Source organism: Dipodomys spectabilis, unplaced genomic scaffold (assembly GCF_019054845.1).
Source record: "Dipodomys spectabilis isolate Male_0828 unplaced genomic scaffold, ASM1905484v1 ptg000208l, whole genome shotgun sequence".
Taxonomy (NCBI): domain Eukaryota; kingdom Metazoa; phylum Chordata; class Mammalia; order Rodentia; family Heteromyidae; genus Dipodomys; species Dipodomys spectabilis.
The window spans coordinates 238033-261320 of record NW_024870885.1 but is presented as its reverse complement, the minus strand read 5'-3'; the positions used below and the strand labels follow the sequence as shown (position 1 = coordinate 261320).

At 53.4% G+C, this 23288-nt stretch overlaps 1 protein-coding gene across 1 annotated transcript in view; it reads right to left on the bottom strand.

Moving 5' to 3' along the window:
* Positions 1-377: 377 nt before the first annotated feature.
* Positions 378-23288, bottom strand: part of Foxk2 (forkhead box K2) — a 40602-nt gene continuing 17691 nt past the window's right edge. Inside the window, exons 3-9 of the mRNA XM_042696566.1 lie at positions 18225-18372; positions 16486-16632; positions 9434-9627; positions 8791-8966; positions 5281-5577; positions 4564-4773; positions 378-1997 (exon numbers count right to left, since the gene is read on the bottom strand). Coding sequence (XP_042552500.1) covers positions 1804-1997; positions 4564-4773; positions 5281-5577; positions 8791-8966; positions 9434-9627; positions 16486-16632; positions 18225-18372 — 1366 coding nt within the window. The 3' untranslated portion in view covers positions 378-1803. The remainder of the gene's footprint in view (positions 1998-4563; positions 4774-5280; positions 5578-8790; positions 8967-9433; positions 9628-16485; positions 16633-18224; positions 18373-23288) is intronic.

Here is a 23288-nt window from a genome sequence, read left to right as displayed (position 1 = left end):
CCCGGAGACCACCTGGGCACAGAGCTGGCTTCCTGTCCTCTGGCACAGCACTGAGGGGACGGGTGTGGATGCCGTGCCGTGAGGGCGGCCCGAGACTGAGAGCGCCACCGGGAGGCAGCCGTCCTCGCCTCTCACACCGAGTGTTAGTTAACAGACGACAACTCCAGAGCCCCAGTCTGCCGTTAGTGGCCGGCGGCCATGCTATGCAGGAAAGCGCCACCCGCGTCCTGGAGCAGCCCATCTTTGGCAGACGCGCACGGCACACAGGACTCGTAAGGGTTAAACACACCCCAAGGTGCTGGGACGTGCGGGAAGCAGACCGCAGCCTGTGCCCGACAGTGGCTCTGGTCTGAAGGCAGACTTCAGCGGACACACGGTCTCACTCATGATTTCTCACTTTATTTGTCAAGTGACTGAGTTATAAAATCCATCTAGTGTGCAGTAATTCATAATTTTAATACGCATCATCTGCAGTAACAAGACAGCTCCATACCGTGACGCGACACGCAATACTAGAACAGACTTGTATTTGGTCTTTATGTAAATAATGTTTTAAAATTGCCTAAATATACCATTCTGAGCCATTTCATTCCACCAGGAAAATACAGGGTTTCTTCCCCCTCTCTTTAAAAAAAATTAAATACCAAAATAACTACATTTAAATAAATAATGTTATGATGATGACATTAAAGAACAAGGCTACAGCCTCTGTCTGCCCTGCCCGCCCAGCTAGACTGTCCCGCCCGTCTCCTTCCCTCTGGGTCTCAGGACTTAAGGAGAGAAGGGAGGCTCCGTGGAGGCAGGTTCGGAGGGCAGGGTGCCCCGGGACCAGAGCCCAGTCTGGGGGGTGCTCACAGGAGCCGCAGGCCCTGCATCCCGGCCACACACAGCATGGGCTCCTGACTTGTCAGACGAGGTGGAGATCGAGATCTGTGATCTTGGTTTGAAAGGGTACATACTCGATCTGTTTTCCAAGGAAGGACGGAAGGAAGGAAGGAAGGGGAAGGAAGGAAGGAAGGGAGGGTCTGTTATTTTGGGTGTACACAACACTTGGGAGACTGCTTTAGGAAATGATACCAGGGACAGTCAACGCACAGGAACGAGGAGGCGGGCGGCAGGGCGGGGTGTGTCCTGGTCACCCGCGCTTGCTGCCCCCGTTCTGACATGGGGAGGGACTCATCAGGAACGTGCAGGTGTCCCGGAGGAGCACAGAACAGACAGAGCAGGCCATCCCCACCAGCTGAAACAAACCACAGAAACAAACAGAACGGCGTCGCTGCTGTCCCCAAATTAACCCACGTGAAAGGTTCTGTAATTCCAAAATTTCCCGAGTAGAAATGGAGTGGTGTGAAATGTCAAAGACCCCCATTACTGTGTAAAGAAAGTACACCTCAAAAGATTCTAATTCCACGTGAACAACAAAACACTGTCTTGTCTCCGGGAGGGGGTGGCTGGCTCCGGCCCATCCCTTGGAGAGCCCAGTCTGCAAGATCCGCTCCCTCAGGCGCTGGCCGGCCCCCATCCCACGGGAGGCTCAGGCCCAAAGGCCGGTCCTTGTGCGTCCTGAAAAGCTGAGCTCACAAGCGGCGGCCCAGCAAGCGCTCTGCGGGAACACCAGCTCGAGCCGGGGACCGCTGCGCACTGGCTCCCGTGTGACTTGGTCTATGGAAGGGAGTTTTAAGGCCACCTGGGTTTGTGTTTTCAGTGCTGGGAAGTGAAGTCCAACCGCAGGGCCCTTTGCACGGGCGGCGCCGCTCTCTCCTCTTGGCACCAGAGTTGACGTCCCGTGAGCAGTGCTAGGTGCTAGTTCTGGAGCCCCTTCTCCCGCACAGCCACCGGAGGGGCGTCGACGCTCAGGGCGATGACGATGCGCTCCCCGTCCTCGGCCTTGATCCGCTTCAGCTCCGGCTGCTCTGCCTCGTCGCCATTTTGGCGCTTGGTGGGCAGGGAGGCCGACGCAGAGGCGTGGGTGGCCAGCATGTGCAGGGGGCTGGCAGCTGCGGAGGAGAGGCAGCAGGTCAGAACCCCATGCAGGACTGACCAGCATATACCCACAGCGGGGCTTCGGCCCTGCCACCCTCAGAGCCACAAGCCAGCTCAGTGCCGGGGGGCAGGGCGCCCGGCTGCAGCAGAATGGAGCTCCTGGGCGCCACACTCCTGTGGACGCCCTGGCAGCGGGCACAGGCACGGGTGTGGATGCCCTGGCAGCGGGCACAGGCACGGGTGTGGATGCCCTGGCAGCGGGCACAGGCATGGGTGTGGATGCCCTGGCAGCGGGCACAGGCACGGGTGTGGATGCCCTGGCAGCGGGCACAGGTATGGGTGTGGACGCCCTGGCAGCGGGCACAGGTATGGGTGTGGACGCCCTGGCAGCGGGCAGCGGGCACGGGTGTGGACGCCCTGGCAGTGGGCACAGGCATGGGTGTGGATGCCTGGGCAGCGGGCACGGGTGTGGACGCCCTGGCAGCGGGCACAGGCACGGGTGTGGACGCCCTGGCAGTGGGCACAGGCATGGGTGTGGATGCCTGGGCAGCGGGCACGGGTGTGGATGCCCTGGCAGCGGGCACAGGCATGGGTGTGGATGCCTGGGCAGCGGGCACGGGTGTGGATGCCCTGGCAGCGGGCACAGGCATGGGTGTGGATGCCTGGGCAGCGGGCACGGGTGTGGATGCCTGGGCAGCGGGCATGGGTGTGGATGCCTGGGCAGCGGGCACGGGTGTGGATGTCCTGGCAGCGGGCACAGGCACGGGTGTGGATGCCCTGGCAGCGGGCATGCGTGTGGATGCCCTGGCAGCGGGCACAGGCACGGGTGTGGACGCCCTGGCAGCGGGCACAGGCATGGGTGTGGATGCCCGGGCAGCGGGCACGGTACGGGTATGGACGCCCGGGCACCGGGCACAGGTGCGGGGGAGGAGGGGAGGGAGGTGGGGACCCATGTTGCTAGTCAGCAGGATGCGCCCGGCTGGAATCAGGGTCGGAGGCTACATGTGTCGGGCCACGGAGGCAGCCGGTGGGCTGCAGTCAGAGCTGGCCTGGCCAGCCCTCGGGGGTGGTGCACAGGCCGCCGCCCTCCCAGGCTCCTTTCTGACACCCAGCAACCAGGGGCGCCCAGGTAAAGACAAGTTGCAAACTCCCCAAAATGCAGCACAAGGGGGAAGAGCCTGTAGGCTCATCTGGCAGATTTTAAACAGCTGCAAGAAACAGCAGAGATCAGCGCTGCCAAGCAAAGGGCGGAGGTGGAGACGGCGGGCGTGGCCCTGTGGGCTGTGGCTGCCGGGCTCCTACAGCGCAAGACCTCATCTCACAAGACTGACCGGCGAAAACACGAGGGATGGAATACCTAACCAGAAACTAGTCCAAGACCGGCTGGCTGTCTGTGGCGAGTCTACCCAGGTCCATGGGTTGGCGTTGGTTCTGCAGAACTGGAGAACAGAGCAGAGGCTCCACGCCCCATGCTCAGCGCACCGTTCAAGCGCGGCCGCTAGTCCTCCACATCTCCCCCAAAGAGGAAGGAACACTCCTGGCTCGTTCCACGAGGCCACTGTCAAGCAAGCCCACAGCCAGCCAGACTGAGAAAACACAGACCAAAGCCTCAAGGACACACGCAAGGCACCGTCACAGCACACCGAGCAGCCTATCTGCGTGACCGGCGGGTCCTGCCCAGAAGGTGCGCGTACCTGGCCCTGGTGAAGGACCTCATCACAGCTACATTAAAGGGAAGACAAACCAGCCATCATCCGAGTTGGCAAAAGTCAGCACCTTCTGTGAATGGAGGAAATGGATCGGTCGCCACCCACAGAGGCGTGTGCCCCGAGACAGGGCCCTCAGCACTCCCCGCTGTACCTCGCGTCCTAGCTAGAGAAAGGAGACATGCAGGGCAGGCAACGAAATGCAGGTAGACACGGTGGCACACACTAAAACGCGGCCGCTTGGGGGTATGCCCGCCAGCACCGCCACCACTGCTCAACCCAGCGGGCTCTGCAGCCCACCAGGACTGGACCTGGGGCTTGAACTGTCCCTTGGCTTCTCTGTGCTCAAGGCCTAGCGCTCTACCACTTGAGCCACTGCACCACTTCTGACTTTTTCTGAGTTGTTTATTGGAATTAAGAGTCACGGACTTTCCTGCCTGGGCTGGCAGGGCCATCAGACAAAGGGCTGTTCACCACCCACCAAAGATGCGTCTGCGCTCACCTCTTCTCTTTCCAGATAGTGTGTGCTAGTCTAACGGGAGCCCTGGCCTTCCCAGATGTGTGCTAGTCTAACGGGAGCTCTGGCTGCCAACTCTCTTCCAGTCCCTCAGCCTGCAACTTAGAAACACAAAGCCATCCACACCTGTAATCCTAGCCACTCAGGAGGCTGAGATCTGAGGATCACAATTTGATACTAGCCTAGGCAGAAAAACCTGTGAGACACTTATCTCTGATTAACCCCAAAAGCCCAAGGTGGAGCTGTGTGGCTCATGTGGTAGAGCACTAGTGTTGAACACGAGGCTCAGGGACATGCCCCCCCCCCAGGGGGCCAGGAGCAGCTCTGGCCGGGCGCTCAGCAAGGCAGAGTCCTTACCGCTGTTCGCCTGGCTGTGCACGGCGGGGGGGATGGGCACCGCGTGGGTCCCGTTCTGCGTGACCGTCTTGATCGGGAGCTGGTGCTGGCCCATAGACGCTTGCTGCACAATGGTGACCGTCTGCATGGGGGGGCCTGGCGACGCCTGGAGGATCCGGCCAGTGGCGCCCAGCGCGGCGTGGCCAACTGCGGGAACAGGCTCTACCTTCACTGAAACCCAAGAGAGACAGCACCACTAGGGTTAGAGGAAAGCCGATAGACCTCACTCGGTAAAACAACAAGACCATCACCTGAGCCGGGGGCAAACGGCTCCTGCCTGCCATCCTAGAGACTAAGGATCATGGCGTGGAGCCAGCCGGGCCAGGAAAGCCCGTGAGACTCACCGCCAACCAAGTGCCAGACCACTGGAAGTGGCGCTGCGGCTCCAAGTCATAGAGCCCAAGCCTCGGACAAAAAACCTCGGGGACGGCGCCCAGGCCCTGAGTTCAAGCCCCACAACCGACAACAAAAAGTACTGCCTGGTTTTAAGACTGGCTGTAGAATGTCTCAGACCAGTCGACATAGAAGACTGGAGATAAAGACTGGAGTCCTAGAATGTGCAGCGTCTGGACGGTCCCATCCCCAGCAACGAAGCAAGAGAGTACCCTAAAAAGACCCCCCCCCACCACCCGACACAGAGCAGGGCCTGGCGGCAGCTGCCGCCTCCGCCTCGCTCACCTCTGACCTCTCTGTGGTCGCCATTCTCTTGCGGCTCTGCCTTCGGAGGGGCCAGGACTGCCGCCTGGGTGACCACGGCCTGGCCAGCGACGGTGTAGGTGTTTGCCGGGGCCAGCGCGGCCACGCTGGCGACCGACACGGCTGGTATCTGGTGGACGAGGTGGACGGTTTGCACCACGGGCGGCTGTGAGGCGGAGGTGGTCACTGGGGCGGCGACGGCGTAGGCGACGGGCTTCATGGCCGGGGGCAGCTGCCGCTGGACGGTGATTAAGACGGGCTGACTGGAAAGAGGTGAGCCTGGCAGGAGAGGCGGGGAAGGGCTGAGGCGTGCATCCCCTCCTTCCCCACACCAAGCCTGACCAGGGAGGCCGGCTGGGAACCTTAGGACGGGGCCCTGTTTTGCCTTATGGTGACGAATGCTAAGAGAAAGGTTAGTATCTCAAGTTATTAATCCCTACACCTCGTCTCTATGAACACAGCGCCCTCCCAGGGCTCCCTCCTCACGAGATGTCCACACAAGGCCCACGTCTAGTGGAAGGGAACCCCGCACGCAGCCATCTGTGGCTGTCCCAACACCCCGTCCTTGGTAGCTTGAGGCTTCGACTAAAGACACAGAGACATCAGCCCAGCGGGCTGGGAGGGAGCAAAGGGCCGGGGACATCGACCAAGACACCCTGTGCACGTCCACAGACAGGGCGACTGGAAACCCTTCGTAAACTACTAAAGACAACCATGACAGGAGTGGTAGTCATCATGAGGCCTCTGCCCTTTGGCTGTAGGACGGCAGCAACACAGGCTCCCAGCAACGCGTGGGAGGCCTGGGAGGCACCAGAGTTCCAAGGGACCACCGATGCCCAGTGACACCAGACTATCGGGCCTGGGACTCATTCATCACACACACACACACACCCTCCAGAGTTCCAAGGGACCACCAATGCCCAGTGACACCAGACTATCGGGCCTGGGACTCATTCATCACACACACACACACACACACACACGCACGCACGCACACACGCACGCACACCAGAGTTCCAAGGAACCACCGATGCTCAGTGATACCAGACTATCGGGCCTGGGACTCATTCATCTCACAAACACACACACACCCTCCAGAGTTCCAAGGACCCACCGATGCCCAGTGATACCAGACTATCGGGCCTGGGACTCATTCATCTCACACACACACACCCTCCAGAGTTCCAAGGACCCACCGATGCCCAGTGATACCAGACTATCGGGCCTGGGACTCATTCATCTCACACACACACACCCTCCAGAGTTCCAAGGAACCACCGATGCTCAGTGATACCAGACTATCTGGCCTGGGACTCATTCATCTCACACACACACACACACCCTCCAGAGTTCCAAGGAACCACCGATGCTCAGTGATACCAGACTATCTGGCCTGGGACACATTCATCACACACACACACACACACACACACATGCACACACACGCACGCACGCACACCAGAGTTCCAAGGAACCACCGATGCTCAGTGATACCAGACTATCTGGCTTGGGACACATTCATCTCACACACACACACACACCCTCCAGAGTTCCAAGTAACCACCGATGCTCAGTGATACCAGGCTATCTGGCCTGGGACTCATTCATCTCACACACACACACACACCCTCCAGAGTTCCAAGGAACCACCGATGCTCAGTGATACCAGACTATCTGGCCTGGGACACATTCATCTCACACACACACACACACACACCCTCCAGAGTTCCAAGTAACCACCGATGCTCAGTGATACCAGGCTATCTGGCCTGGGACACATTCATCACACACGCACGCACGCACACCAGAGTTCCAAGTAACCACCGATGCTCAGTGATACCAGACTATCTGGCCTGGGACTCATTCATCTCACACACACACACACACCCTCCAGAATTCCAAGGAACCACCGATGCTCAGTGATACCAGGCTATCTGGCCTGGGACTCATTCATCTCACACACACACGCACACGCACACACGCACGCACGCACACACACGCACGCACGCACGCACACACACACACACACACACACGCACGCACGCTCTCACACTCTCTTTTGGCTCCTCTAGCTTTTTGTTGTTGCTCGTTGTGGGGCCTGGGCGCTGTCCCTGAGCTCTTCTGCTCAAGGCGAGCGCTCGACCACTTAGAGCCACAGTGCCACTTGGAGAGAAAGAGTCTCACTGGGACTTTTCTACCCAGACTGACTTCAAACTGCAATCCTCAGATCTCAGCCTCCTGAGTAGCTAGGAGTACAGGCGTGAGGCACTGGCATCCAGCTTACAAATCCTTAATAACAATAAAATTATATTTTAAAAATCCTCTGGAAATGGATTTAGCAAAAAATCTTGTCAAGTGAGGAAAGCCAAGCTCAGAGAGACAAATGGCTCATAGTTTCTTTCATCCACGGGAACTAGATGTAAAACCCATGGGGACATGATAGATCACACAGAGATCAAAGGACACTCTTTGGAGAGAAACATAAAAGCCCAAGGTCTATGGCGTCTGATGATGCACAATAATACCTTAATACTTATCAAGATGAACTCCAGGAAATGGAGATGAGGTATTTTTCTTTTGCGACTTGTTTTCTTTTACTTTTGTCTCGTTTGTTCATCTACAGGTCTTTGGGAAGGTGAAGGGAACACAAAAATGGAGAGACAAAGGGTGAACAAATGCACAGTGGCGCTCAGTAGACACTGGAAGAGGAGCTGTGCAACTGTGGGTGGAGACGGGAGGGAAGGACTGGGGGGGGAGGGGAGACACAGCTCTGCCCAACTTCATGCCGCTCCCCACACACACCTTCACAGTAACACTACAAACAGTCTCCAGGGTAGGGCTGGGAAGGTGGCTCAGTGGTAGAGCGTTTGCCTTGCATGCATGAGGCCCTGGGTTCCATTCTTCAGCACCACATAAGCAAAAAGAAAAAAGCTGGAAGTGGTGCTGTGGCTCAAGTGGTAGAGTGCTCGCCTTGAGCTGCAGAGCTGAGGGACAGCGCCCAGGCCCAGAGTTCAGGCCCCACAACCAGACCAAAAAAAAAAAAAAAAAAAACCTCCAGGGTAAAAGTTTTTTGTTTTGTTTTTTTGATGCCAGTCCTGTGGCTCGAACTTCGTTTTGGACATCTTCCCTGAGCTTTTTTTGCTCAAGGCTAGCAGTTCTACTGGCTTCTCGTGGTTAATTGGAGAAGAGAGCCTCATGGACTTTCCTGCCTAGGCTGGTTTCAAACCGTGACCCTCGGGTCTCAGCCTCCTGAGTAGCTAGGATGACAGGTGTGAGCCACTGGGTTTGTAAATAAACTGCAAAGGTCTGTCTATTCATTAAATGGACTCCTTCTTTGCGGTTATGAAATAGCACATTCGTGTTCCTACTGGTTCTCCAAAGTCTCGGGCAGCTCCCTTGGCACCGTGCACCACGCAGCAGGTGTGGGACGGGGCTGTGCACTGGGGCCCCGGCCCCGGCCCCAGCCCCGCTGCCTCTCCTGCTGCATCTTACCTGGTGCGCTCTGGGCGAACCGTGCCTCCTGGATGACTGCGAGTTTGGGCTGTGTGCCACTCGGCTCAGGCTCCAGGGGGGCCGGCGAGCCTTCCCTGGACAGGCTCTCGGGGGTCTGGGCGCCACTGGAATGAGCAGACAGCACTCCTGCGTGGTTGGGGGAGGCCGGTGCACTCCTGGGCCACCAAAAGAAGACAGTGGGTTTTACAGTGACGCACTCGCCCCAGCAAGTGTCAGTGTCCCTTGTCCTGGGCCCACAGCTGGAGCGTCCCGGATATGACCAATCGGCCCGTAGGCTGGGCCTCACACTCAGCCCCAGGCCTGCAGGAATCTGCAGAGCGCGAGCTGGCGGGGGCCTGGGGTCAATGCCAAGCCCAGGTCCTCTTTTGGGAAAAGCAGAGTATCGGTGATACGGTTTTTAGAAATCAGGCACATTAAAAACGATCTTGAGTTTAAGCAGCAAAAAGGAAGCCCTGAAGAACGGCTCATGTGCCGTCTCAGCAGTCAAGGGCTACAGTAAAGGAATCGGCAGGCACGAAGTAGCCACGACATCATTTTCCGAATCACCAACATTCACCAAAGGGTACTGGGGTCCTTGGTTTCTGGTAGGAACTGGTGCTCACCGGCCACGGGGCCTGCTTACCGAGAGGACAGAGGCCCCAGAGGGGTTCTGAAGCAGGGCACGCCCCGGGGCCGCCGCTTCCGGAAGGCCTGCTCCACCAGCTTGCTCTCGGAGGCAGGGTCTATCCTCCAGAAGGAGCCCTTGCCCGGCTCTTCCTGGGATCTCGGCACTTTGATGAAGTAGCGGTTCAGGGACAGATTGTGGCGGATGGAATTCTATGGGACATGAAACACACAGAATTCATGTAAGGCTTGGCTGAGAAGTCACAATGTGCCCATTTTAGGGCTCTGAAAAGCAGAAACCTCAGTGTCTGCAGGACTGAGGCCGGTGCTCCTTGGTGAACACTGGGGAGCGCAGGACAGGCTCTTGGGTTTTACGCCTTCAGCTGGCAGCCAGCTCGAGTGAATCCCACAGCAGGTAGGCTCGTGCGTGCGTGCATGCGTACAGGTGTGTGTGTGAGAGAGAAAGAGAGAGAGAGGAAGTAATAAATCTGCACAACACAGAAAATGTCATTTCCAACCTCCATCTCCTTTCTCAACCAGAAAACAAGGTGCCTAAGATGGCCTGCCCTCATCAACCTTGCCAGGTGGAGACCGAGACCCAGCTGCCCAGAGCTCCACCCTGGAGAGGAAAGGGGCAGTGGTGCACACCTGTATGCCCAGCACTGAGTGACAGGGCAAGAGGCCAGGCCGGACTGCTACACAGCAGAACCCAGAACCAGCACCGAGAGAGCGAGCAGCGAGCACGAAGTAGATAGCGAAGGCTAAGAGCTGCGACCGGTGCCAGTAACAGATGCTCTGGTCTGCGTGTAAAGTACATTTATTTAGTTCCTTATTTGATCCTCACCGCTCCAAAATGTGAAGCAGAGAGTCAATTTCAACTCCCACTCCAATAGTCTACTTGGAAAGTCCACTCCAGGTTTTCCAGGCTAGGCCATACACTATCACTTACTTACTTATTTTGCAGTACTAGAGTTTGATCTGGGGTTTCTGCTTCATCTCTTTCTTGCTGAAGTAACTCAGGGTCTCATGAGCCTGAACCTCCATCCTCCTGTTTGCACACCTGCCACCATGCCCAGTGGTTGGCTGAGTGGCGTCTCACAAAGGTCTTGCCTGGACTGGCCTCAGTGATCCTGTAGGCCAGGTCCTGAATAGCAGCCTACAGGCAATGAGCCACCGATAACCAGCTGTAACCGGCCTTCATGTAGACCTGCCAGCCATGTCCTGAAATCCTGAACTGTCAAAGGCAGCAAGGAAGTCAAATACAGAGTCAGACTGCTTTACAGAGCAGCCTGGGCTGTCCCAGTGCGGACAAGCCACTGCTGGGGGCCGGGGCCGGGGGCTGGGGCCGGGGGCCAGGGGGTGGGGCTGAGGGCTGGGGGCTGGGGGCCGGGGCTGGGGCTGGGGGCTGGGGGCTGGGGGCCAGGGGGTGGGGCTGAGGGCTGGGGGCTGGGGGCCGGGGGCTGGGGCTGAGGGCCGGGGCTGGGGTTGGGGGCTGGGGTTGGGGGCTGGGGCTGGGGTTGGGGGCTGGGGCTGGGGGCTGGGGCCGGGGGCTGGGGGGCTGGGGGCTGGGGCCGGGGGCCGGGGGCTGGGGCTGGGGCCGGGAGCTGGGGGCTGGGGCCGGGGCCGGGGGCTGGGGCTGGGGCTGGGGGGCTGGGGCTGGGGCCGGGGGCTGGGGCTGGGGGTTGGGGGCTGGGGCTGGGGCCGGGGGCTGGGGTTGGGGGCTGGGGCTGGGGGCTGGGGGCTGGGGCCGGGGGGCTGGGGCCGGGGGCTGGGGCCGGGTGCTGGGGCTTAGGCTGGGGGCTGGGGCTGGGGGCTGAGGGCTGGGTTGGGGGCTGGGGGCTGAGGCTGAGGGCTGGGCTGGGGTTGGGGGCTGGGGCTGAGGGCTGGGCTGGCAGCAGTCTCTGTGGCCGGTGGACCTGAGTTACATCATGGGGACCCAGAGGATGGGCCTGGCTGCTGTCCAACTTGGGGACTTATTTATCAACAAGAATACCCATTGCGACTTGAGACGCTCCAATAACCAATAATACATAAACATGACTGCTCTTGGTCCCCAAAGGTGGAGAAGATGCACTTTGGCCACACAGATTATTCGGGTATGGAGGGAAAGGGAGATTCAAAACTCCAAAGTCCTCTAGAACCCAAAGCTTGATGTTCCACATGATACCACAATGGAGGCCACACATTGCCCACAAAAGTCAGGCTGCAGTCAAAGCCCAGCATGCTAAAAAAAACCTCTACACTATTGCCTGGCTCCAGTGGCTCACACCTGTGATCCTAGATACTCAGGAGGCTGAGACCTGTGGGTTGGGGTTCAGAGCCAGCCAGGCAGCAAAGTCCATGAGACCCTTACCTCCAATTAACCAGCAAAAAGCTGGAAATGGAGCCATGGCTCAAGAGCCTAGTCTTAAGCAAAGAAGCTCAGGGATGGTACCCAGGTCCCAGGTTTAAACCTCAGGATCAGCACACACATGCACGCATGTATAAGCTGTATATGAGAAACATTAAGGAATGTCAGCCCAGCGTTGGTGGCTCACGCCTGTAATCCTAGCTACTCAGGAGGCTGAGATCTGAGAATCTCGGTTCAAAGCCAGCCCGGGCAGGAAACCCCGTGAGACTTATCTCCAATAAACCACTAGAAAACCGGAAGTGGCGCTGTAGCTCAAGCGCTAGAGCGCTCGCCTTGAGCTGAAGAGCGCAGGGACAGCGCCCAGGCCCAGAGTTCAAGCCCCATGACCGACCAAAAAAAAATTGATTTAGTCCAAAGTGATGTGCAGATACTCCACAGAGTTTTATGTCCTTTGAAAGCATTATGAACAGTATAAATGGAATGTTTCAATTGGGCTATTATTTTAATAATGCTAACCTTTTTCTTACTTTCTGATTCACTTTATACAAACATACAACAGAACAATCACATAGCATTTGACTTTGAGAAGAATATGTGAAATCATCAGATTTTTAAACTGCTTGTCAAAATACTAAACCATAGGTCATTGATTTAACTTTCCTGGCTGTCTTTCCTATAAAACTAATAGCCAATTACTAGTTAATATATGCTTTGAAAATAGGAATGTATTGTCAAAGTTGAGTGAACATCTTTTTAACCTTTGCTTTAAATATAAATGTCAAACTCAGTAGAATTGCATTTTGAATACTAATAATACCAAACCATCATCAGGCTTTATGCAGTGTTTCTGAATCATGGCTGCAAATCAGCTACTGTAGAGGGTTGTATATTCTTGTTCTCTTCTGATAAAAACTTTCTCTAAATATATATTTTCCTTCCTTCTGGAAATACTATTTGTTCTCTAGTATCCTAATAACTTACACAATAAAAATACTGAGTCGGGCGCTGGTGGCTCACGCCTGTAATCCTAGCTACTCAGGAGGCTGAGATCTGAGGATCGCGGTTCAAAGCCAGCCTGGGCAGGAGAGACCGTGAGACTCCTATCTCCAATAAACCACCAGAAAACCGGAAGTGGCGCTGTAGCTCAAGTGGTAGAGCGCTCACCTTGAGCTGAAGAGCTGAGGGACAGCGCCCAGGCTCAGAGTTCAAGCCCCATGACCGACAAAAAAATAAATAAATAAATAAATAAAAATACTGGTCTCCAGGGCTGGGAATGTGGCTTAGTGGTAGAGCGCTTGCCTAGCATGCATGAAGCCCTGGGCCCAATTCCTCAGTACCACAGACACAGAAAAGGTCTAAAGTGGTGCTGTGGATAGAGCTGCTAGCCCCGAGCAAAAGAAGCTCAGGGACAGTGCCAGGCCCTGAGTTCAAGCCCCAGGACTGGCAAAAAATTAAAATTAAATTAAAAAATTAAAAATACTGGTCTCCAGTCAAACACTGGTGGCTCACACAATCCTAGCTGTTCAAGAGGCTGAGATCTGAGGATGGTGGTTAGAGCCAGCCAGAATAGGAAAGTCTGAGATTTTTTTCTTGTCGGTTGTGGGGCTTGAACTCGGCATGGATACTGTCCCTGAGCTCTTCTCCTCAAGGTTAGTGCTCTATCTACCACTGTGAGTCCATAGCTCCACTTCTGGTTTTCGGTAGTCTATTGGAGAAAAGAGTCTCATGGACTTTCCTGCCAGGGCAGGCTTTGAACTTGCAATCCTCAGACTTCAGCCTCCTGAGTAGCTAGGATTACAGGCATGAGCCACCAGTGCCAGCTCACAAGACTCTCATCTCCAGTTAATCACCACAAAACTGGGAAGTAGTAGAGTACTAGTCTTCAGCAAAAGAGCTCGGGGCAGCTCCCAGGCCCTGAGTTCAAGCCCTACAACAGACCAAATTTATCAAGTTATTTATCTAATTTATCAGATTTATCTAATTATTAGGTGTCTACTCTTGAACTATGATAATAGGCTTTTTCAAATATCAATTTGACTCAAAGATTAAAGTACTTTAAAATGTCAAATATAGGGGCTGGGAAGGTGGCTCAGTGGTAGAGCACTTGCCTTGCATGCGTGAGGTCCTGGGTTCCATTCCTCAGCACCACATAAGCAAAAAAACCCCACAGCTGCCCGGCCCCAGGCTGGGGGGGTCCCTCCCCTCAGGGCTCCGGAGCCCATAGAGAAACTGGCTGGCCCACATGCTCCCTGGAAGAGAAAGGGGGCGCCTCTAGGTGGGAACAGGGAAGTAGGGTGTATCACTTCTGTGCATGAGCTTTTCACTTCTCTAGCAGCTGATGTCTGTCTGTCTGAAAATGCAGCAACAAAAGAAGAAAGAGATATCCCATCTTTATACATAATTGCTCAGACCAGCTCATTTACCTAGGAACTTCCCCTGCAAATTAACCCAAACATTATTCCATGAGCAGACCCTGTGAAATTCTTAGATTAAGAACTAGTCTTACAACTTTGGTGGGGGGGGGGGGGGGGGGGGGGAGGGGGAGGGGAGGAGTAGGATTGGGTGGGGGTGGGGGTGGGGGAAGGATGGGAAGGGGAAACAAAGGAGGCTACAAAGCTTGATAAGAAATGCACTTATTATCTTGCCCATGTAATTGTAACCCTTCTGTACAGTATTTTCACGAAAAAAAAAAAAAAGAAAAAGAAAGAAGGAAGGAAGGAAAGAAAGAAAGAAAGATTTAGAGCCCTGTTCGATTCCTCAGCACCACATACACAGAAAAAGCCAGAAGTGGCGCTGTGGTTCAAGTGGTAGAGCACCAGCCTTGAGCACAGACAGGCTCAGGGATAGTGCCCAGGTCCTGAATTCAAGCCCAGGACTGGCAAAAAAAAAGGAAAAGAAAAAAAAGAAAAAAGAAGAGAAATAGTCATGGTCCCTCAGAGCTGGAGACGAGAGGGAGTGGGGGAATTACTGGCCTGCACCTCTGTGGGACCAGCTGGGCCTGCACTGGCGCACCCCACGGGGCGTCCATGGGCCACTGTGCGGGGGAGAACACAGCCCACTTCCTTGGTGCACTGCTCTGTTGAGAGCGCTTGCTTTACTTTCAAAAGAAAGTAAAACAAAGTCGCCAGCGATGAGGACTATGGTTTGAGGCCAGTCAGGGCCTCTGAACAATAAGCTAAAGGTGGTGGTGTATATACATCATCCCGGGGCATGGGAGGCATAGTATAAAGATAGTGGTCTGAGGCCAGTTCTGGCCAAATCATGAGACCCTGTCTGTTGCTGGGGTGGGGGGCTGTGTCTGGGGTGTGGGCAGTAATGTGCCGTCCAGCAAGTATGAAGCCTTGTGATCAAAGCTCAGTACTGTGCTTCTCACCCCCACAAAAGAAAACATTGCACAGGACATCGTGCACAACTGTAATCTCAGAATTTAGAAAGCAAAGGCAGAAGGATGATCAAAAGTTGGAGACAAGTCTGGCCCTACAGAGCAAGGTCTTGTCTCTGTCTCTGTCACACACATGCACACAGAAATGTGAACATGTGCACCCATACTGCAAAATGGGTTTCTGATGTAGTCCAGGGAAGTGAAGTCAGAGTATGGTTTGATGCAGACCCTGGTGTCAGCGCTGTAGGGGGAGGGGAGAGCTCATGAGGCGCTTAGTTCAGTGCCTGCCACAAATGCAGGAAAGGGCTCGGCACAGAGGCTCTCATCCACACCGGGGCCAGGAGGGCAGCTCAGGTCAGGAGACCTGGAGCTAGACACGGGGGCCACCTGCTCAACAGAACAGTGCTGGATCTGCAGCACATGGGTAACCCCTGCCTTAGGTGCCTGTGAAGTGACTGTAGTAGCCTGTGGGAAACCTGCATGCACTCAGGACCAGGTCCCGGACGACTGTGGCCCAGGTTTCCTGCCCAGCGACCACAATCCCAAGAGGCTCTGGCTCAGGCCCCAAGAGACGGAGGCCACCGCCAGCCCCATCCTTCACCTCAGCAATAAAACCCTGTACTGCTCAGGAAAACACATGGAAACACAATCAGACACATGAAAGTCTACTCGAGCTCCTCAGAAATTCTCATTTTCATCCAGGTGCTGGTGGCTCACACCTGCCATCCTAGCTATTCAGGAGGCTGAGGTCTGAGGATTCTAGTTCGAAGCCTGCCCGGACAGACAAACCTAAGGGTCTTACCACCAATCAACTAGCAAGAAGCCAGAAGTGGAGCTTCTACTCAGGACCTCATCATGCTCATTCTACCGCCTTGGGACATGGCGCCACCTCTGGAGATGGTGGGCTCCCAACTTAAACTGCCCACACCACGTTTTGTAGCCAGCCAAATGAAGATGTCTTGAAAATAGGGTACAGACAACTCTGGTACAGAGTTTGAAAAGTGCCTTTGCAAAACATCAAAGCTTCTCTATTTCGTGAAGCAGATGAGGAAGGCAAACAAACAGAGAAGAAAAGAAGGCCCCAGAGTGTTCACGTGTCCTGCATTAGGAGTGGGCTGCACGGGTGCCACGCGGCCGTCCCCCACACCAGAGACGCAGGGGTCCTCGACACTTCCCTCAGAACCCCGTGCCTCGGCTCTGCGAGGCCGCACACCTCTGTCGCAGCACAGCCGCTTCCTCTCACTCGGCTTGCTTCCAAACCTCACCTGAGTTAGCAAAGCCAACAGCCTCATCACCAGACACTGAGCAGCATCTGCAAGACCCAGAAGCACTGACTTACCTGCCAGCCCTTGTCCGCGGTCCTGTAGTAGGGGTAGTTTTTAGTGATGTGTGTATAGATTCCATTGAGAGTGAGCTGTTTATCAGGAGCCATGGTAATTGCTTGGACTATCAACTGTGCATAGGAGTAAGGTGGCTTTGAATCATCCTGTATTAAAAAAAGTTAGCATAATCGTATGTTTTATATATTCTCTAAAAATGTGTTTTATTACAAAGGAATACAATTTTGAAAACTTGGAAGAATGGGGGAAAAAGATATAAAGAAAGATGGAGGGATGAAGGGTGAATAACTTTAAAATACAGTGTAATTTTTTAAAATAAAACGCCATTAGAGATTACCTAAGAAAACCCAAACACCCAAACAGTACGACGTGAACCGCGGCCTAGCTCCACAGCACCGCAACTCTCGTGCCGGCCCCAGACGGAGCACCGGTCACTGTGCTCAAGTGCCAAAGTTTTGCCTCCTTCTTTTCCAACACATTTCTTAAAAGATTTGACATAGGCCAGGCACCAGTGGCTCACGCCTGTCATCCTAGCTACTCAGAGGAGGCTGAGATCTGAGGATTGCAGTTCAAAACCAGACCAGGCAGGAAAGTCTGTACAACTCTCTCTCTTTCTCTCTCTCTCTTTTTTTTTTGCCAGTCATGGGGCCTGAACTCTGGGCCTGGCAGTCATGGGGCCTGAACTCTGGGCCTGGGCACTGTCTCTCAGCTCTTCAGCTCAAGGCTAGTGCTCTACCCCTGGAGCCACAGTGCCACTTCTGGCTTTTTCTGCTTATGTGGTGCTGAGGAATCGAACCTCATGCATTCAAGGCAAGCACTCTACCACTGAGCCACCTTCCCAGCCCTGTACAACTCTTATCTCCAATAAACTACCAGAAAATTGGAAGTGGAGCTGTGGCTCAAGTGGTAGAGTATTCTCCTTGAGCTGAAGAGCTGAGGGACAGCACCCAGGCCCAGAGTTCAAGTCCCATGGCCGATGGGGGAAAAAAAAAAATCAACACAGGGCAGGGTGCCGTTGGCTCACACCTGTAATCTGTGTTACTCGGGAGGCTGAGATTTGAGGATCACAATTCAAAGCCAGTCTGGGTAGGAAACTCCACAAGACTCTCATCTCCAATAAACTACTTGGGAAAAGCCAGAAGTGGTGTTGTGGCTAAGTGGTAGAGTGCTAGCCTTAAGCAGAAGAGGCTCGGGGACAGCGCCCAGCCCTGAGTTTAAGCCCCGGGACCGTTAAAAAAAAAAAATGTTGAGTGTGATGACTTCCGCCTATCATCTCAGCTGTGTGGAAAGCCTAAATAGGAGGCTCTCAGTCTAGGGCAATCCAGGAAAAATGAGACTCATGCGGAAAGTGACTAAACCGATGGGGACGGGAGAGAACACACGTGGCAGGCGGGGGGAGTGACACTGACCCGAAAGAAAGGCACTCATTACCTGACTTGTGCCTGCAGCCCTCCGCACCTCCCCTTCAGCACTTAGAGAAGGGGGCGCCGGAGTCCAGCTCAAGAGAGAGAGAGCACCTGATCGCAAGCACAATGTTAAGTTCAAACCTCAGCACCACTAAAAGCTGAAGTCAAAAAAGAATGGATTTACAAAATCCCAACAAGAATTCCCCAGCAAAAACACCAGGAGGCCACGTGCTGATACAGGAGGGTACGACCCTTTCCAAGGCTCTGGCTCACCATCACACACCCACACATGCACACACACCACGGCCACTGAAGACGACAGAACATTTTACCTTTGGACTGTCTCCACCTGAAGCTTCCTTTTCATTTTCTGGCTGTGAGCTGTCAGCTATTAAATTGAGGTCAGATGGTATCACACGGCCCATTTTGTACCCTGAAGACCCTGCTCCCCGGGGGCTGGATGGGCAGGAGTTCGCAGCACTGGGGAAGAAGAAAAGGTCACTCCTTTAGCCTACTGTGAAACATACATTGTACTATGACTTTTTTTATTTTGGGTACCAGTCCTGAGGCTTGAACTCAGGGCCTAGGGTGCTGTCACTGAGCTTTGTTGTTCAAATCTGGTGCTTAAGCCACAGCTCCACTTACAGCTTTTGGGTAGTGAACTGAAGAGTTCAAGCCCCATGATGGACCAAAAAAAAAAAAAAAAAGTAAAGCCAGGCACTGATGGCTCACACCTGAATCCTAGCTTCTCAGGAGGCTGAGTTCTGAGGATTGAGGTTCAAAGCCAGCTTGGGCAGTTAAGACCATGAGACTATTATTTCGAATAAATTCAGAAAAGGCTGGAAGTGGCACTGAGGCTCAAGTGCTACGTAGAGTGCAAGCCTTGAGCACACAGAGGCTAAGGGACAGTGTCTAGGCCCTGAGTTAAAGCCCCAGGACAGGGAAAAAAAGAAAGGAGGAGGAGGAGGAGGAGGAGAACAAAGAGAAGGAGAAGGAGAAGCAGAAGAAGGAAAAGGAAGGAAAGAAAGAAGGAAAGAAAAAGAAAGAGAGAGAGAGAGGAGGAGGAAGAAGAGTAAAAGCTATAGGGCTGTGAGTTCAGAACTTGTCTGCCAAGTGTGAGGCCCTGGGTTCAATACCTGGTATAGCCAAGAATTCCTCATACATTATCGACAGATCCCCCAGCCCCCACAGCCTGGTTGCCTTTTGACTGTTTCCATTGTCTCGTTTTTTTTTTTTTGTCAGTCGTGGGGCCTGAACTCTGGGCCTGGGCGCTGTCCCTCAGCTCTTCAGCTCAAGGCGAGCGCTCTACCACTTGAGCTACAGCGCCACTTCCGGTTTTCTGGTGGTTTATTGGCGATCGGAGTCTCACGGTCTCTCCTGCCCGGGTTGGCTTTGAACCGCGATCCTCAGATCTCAGCCTCCTGAGTAGCTAGGATGATAGGCGTGAGCCACCAGCGCCCGGCTTTCCATTGCCTCGTTTTAATGTGCACAAAATTTAATCAGCCTTTTTCCTTTTGTTGTTTGATGGCTTGGTGCCAACCCAAGAAATCACTGTCAAGTCAATGTATGAAGCTTCTGCCTGCGTCTATTCTAAGTTTTGGGTGTTCCAAATAGGTTATGGTGCATTTGAACTATAGGAGACAAGAACCATCTTTATACCCTCTTGCACAAGATTGACCCATGTTCCCAGCAAGGCCTACTTAAAACAGGGTTCTTCCCCCACTGAAGGATCCTGACATCACATCCGAAGCCACCTGTTCCTATAAGAGGGCTACTTCTGGGCTCTATTATATCCCATCGGCCACTGCCATGCTTACTCTTGCTTTCTAGTAAATTCTGGACTCCAACTTTGAGGTTTTACACAGATGCAACGTATTTCAATAGAACTCACTTTCCACCATTCTCTTTTCTTCTTCTCCTGCCTCATTCCTCCAAACAGTCCATAATTAGAATCAAGGTCCATGAGTGTGTGTGCGTGCACGCGAGTGCACACATAGGTGTATTTTGCGTGTCTTTATGAAGGCTAGGTTCTGCAAATGAGTGAAAACATGTTGTATTTGGCTCTATGAGCTTGGCTTATGTCACTCAATATAATGACCCACGGGTTTATCCACTCTCCTGAAAATGACATGATTTCATCCTTCTCTATGGCTAAGCAATATTCCATGGTTTACAAGTACCATATGTTCCTTGTCCACTCATCGGCTGTTGGGCATCTCAGCTGATTCCACTGCGTGGCACAGGGAATGCTGTTATGCAGCAGTACCTCTTGGATGCTGGTTTAGACTCCTCCGGCAGGTCCGGTTCTTCCGGTTGGGGAACCGCCACACCAGCGTCCAGTGCCTGTACCAGTTTACACCTTTCCCTTCACATCCTCACCAGCATCTGCTGACGTTCTTGGAGATCATGGTTCTGGGTGAGGCCAGGTGAGACAGAATCGTGGTGAGCTCTGCCTGGTTCACTTGCTGCTCTTGTCTTGGTGGGCTGGTCTCTCCGTGGTGTTCTGACCTCTCTCCGCCTTTTCTGTGGTTGAGGTTGTCTTCGCTTTCTCTCTCCAGCATCCAATCCCTTCTCTGTTGCATCATCTTCTCTGCCATGGGGTAAGAAGGCAGCTGTCTTTTTTTTTTTTTCTTTTTTTGGTAGGTCGTGGGGCTTGAACTCTGGGCCTGGGTGCTGTCCCTCAGCTCTTCAGCTCAAGGCGAGCGCTCTACCACTTGAGCTACAGCGCCACTTCCGGTTTTCTGGTGGTTTATTGGAGATAGGAGTCTCACGGTCTCTCCAGCCCGGGCTGGCTTTGAACCGCAACCCTCAGATCTCAGCCTCCTGAGTAGCTAGGATTACAGGCGTGAGCCACCAGTGCCCAGCGAAGGCAGCTGTCTTTAATCTGCCACCTTTCCCTATTTCTCAAGCTTTGTTTCTGGACCTTCTGAGACAGGATCTCACTACACAGCCCAGGCTGGCTGACCCTGCTTCCTAAGTGCTAGGGTTACAGGTGTGCACCCACCAAAGCAGTTCTGACTACTGGGAGTCCATGAGATTCCAAATACACTGGAATTTTGATGGGGGTTACACTAAGTCTACAGAGCGCTTTGGGGAGATTAAGTCTTCTACTTCAAGACAGGATGAGGTGGAGGAGTGTTTGCTTATGTCTTTTTAATGTCCAAGAAGCTTCTCCGTTTTTTTGTTTGTTTGTTTTGATGGTTGTGGGGCTTGAACTCTGGGCCTGGGCGCTGTCCCTCAGCTCTTCAGCTTGAGCCACAGCGCCACTTCCAGCTTCTCCATTGTTTTCCCCCCTAATTGTCTGCTCTTGCTTTCTTTTGGTCCTGGGATGGGGCCAAACCTAGAGCCTTGTATATGCTAAGCAAGTGTTCTATCAAGCAGATCTTGGGTTTTTTGGAGAAGATTGTGCTAGGTAGCTCAGGCTGGCCTCAATTTCCCCATTCTCTCTCTTCTGCTTTCTTGCGTGATGGAATTACAAGTATAAACTACCACGCGCAGCCTCAGAAGGCCTATTCCTCTTTGTTTTTTTGGTGGTGTGAAGGAGAGACAGTCTTGGGATTTGAATCCAGTGCTTTAGAGCTCCATCACTCGACTCCCATTTCTGGTGCTTTTGCTTACATGATTTTGGGAGTAGGATCTCACATTTTTGCTAGGCCACCCTGGATGTGACCCTCCTGCTTACATTTCCTACATAACTAGGATGACTGCTGCGTTTGGCTAGTGCTTGAGCTGGCCGCAAACTTTAATCTTCCTAGGGAGCAAGGATAGGAGCCGTTGTTCCAGCCTCAGAAGCGCTCCCAACCTCCACCTTCTTGTGCTGGTACTGAGGCTTGAACTCAGGACCTGACACTCTTCTACTTCAGCTACAGTTTCTTTTCCAGCTTTTTGCTGGGTAAGTGGAGATAAGCGTTCCATGAGGGCTGGGAATATAGTTTAGTGGTAGAGTGCTTGCCTAGCATGCATAAAGTCCTAGGTTCAACTCCTCAGTAATGCATAAACAGAAAAAGCCAGAAGTGGCACTGTGGCTCAAGTGGTAGAGTGCTAGCCTTGAGCAAAAAGTAGCTCAGGGACAGCACCCAGGCCCTGAGTTCAAGCTCCAGGACTGGCAAAAAAAAAAAAAAAAAGTTTCATGAGCATTTCTGTCTGGGGTTGGCTTTGATCTCAACCTCCTGATTATCTAAGACTACAGTGTGACCACCAGCACCAAGCTTTGCCAAAAAAGAGCACAAGGCCCTGAGCACACATACACATACATGTACCCATATAAAACACATGCATGCACACTAATACAACTCTGGACTGTTTGGAGGAATGAAGGGTAAGGGAGAAAGGGCCAAAAAAAATATGGGGGGGTGGGGGGGGAAGATAAATAATCAAAATACATAACAGGCTGGGTGCCAATGATTCATGCCTGTAATTGTAGCTACTCAGGAGGCTGAAAACTGATAATCACAGTCTGACAGTAGCCTGGGCAAACAGTCTGTGAGATTCTTTTTTTTTTTTTTTGGGTCTGGTCGTGGGGCCTGTATTCTGGACCTGGGCGCTGTCCCTCAGCTCTTCAGCTCAAGGCTAGTGCTCTACCACTTGAGCCACAGTGCCACTTCCGGCTTTTTTCTTTTCTGCTTATGTGGTGCTGAGCAATCGAACCCAGGGCCTCAAGCATGCAAGGCAAGCGCTCTACCACTGAGCCATCTTCCCAGCCCTAAAAACTGGATTCCTGTCACCTCACATTAAAATCAACTCCAAATGGATCAAAGACTCCAATCTTCCAACTACTACAGAAAGAGGAGAAACATCAGAACTTATTGGCACAGGCAGGAATTTTCTGAATAAGAGTTCCAGTGGCTTAGCAAATTCAAGAGGTTTGACAAATGGGGCTGCATCAGTAAGGGACACAGTTACTAAAAAGAGAACCTACAAATTGGGAGGGTTTTTTGTTTTTTTTTAAACCACCTATACATCTGACAAGGGCCTAATATCCAGAATATTACAAGAAGCTCAAGAAACTAACCTTCCCTCCAAATTAATACCCAATTAAGAAGTGGGCAAAGGAACTAAATAGAGACTTCTTTTTTTTTTTTTTTTTTGGTCGGCCGTGGGGCTTGAACTCTGGGCCTGGGCGCTGTCCCTCAGCTCTTCAGCTCAAGGTGAGTGCTCTACGACTTGAGCTACAGCGCCACTTCCGGTTTTCTGTTGGTTTATTGGCGATCGGAGTCTCACGGTCTCTCCTGCCCGGGCTGGCTTTGAACCGAGATCCTCAGATCTCAGCCTCCTGAGTAGCTAGGATTACAGGCGTGAGCCACCAGCGCCCGGCTAAATAGAGACTTCTAAGAAGAAGTAAGAATAACCCAATAAACATGTGAGGAAACGCTCAACATCGCTGGCCATAAGGGAAA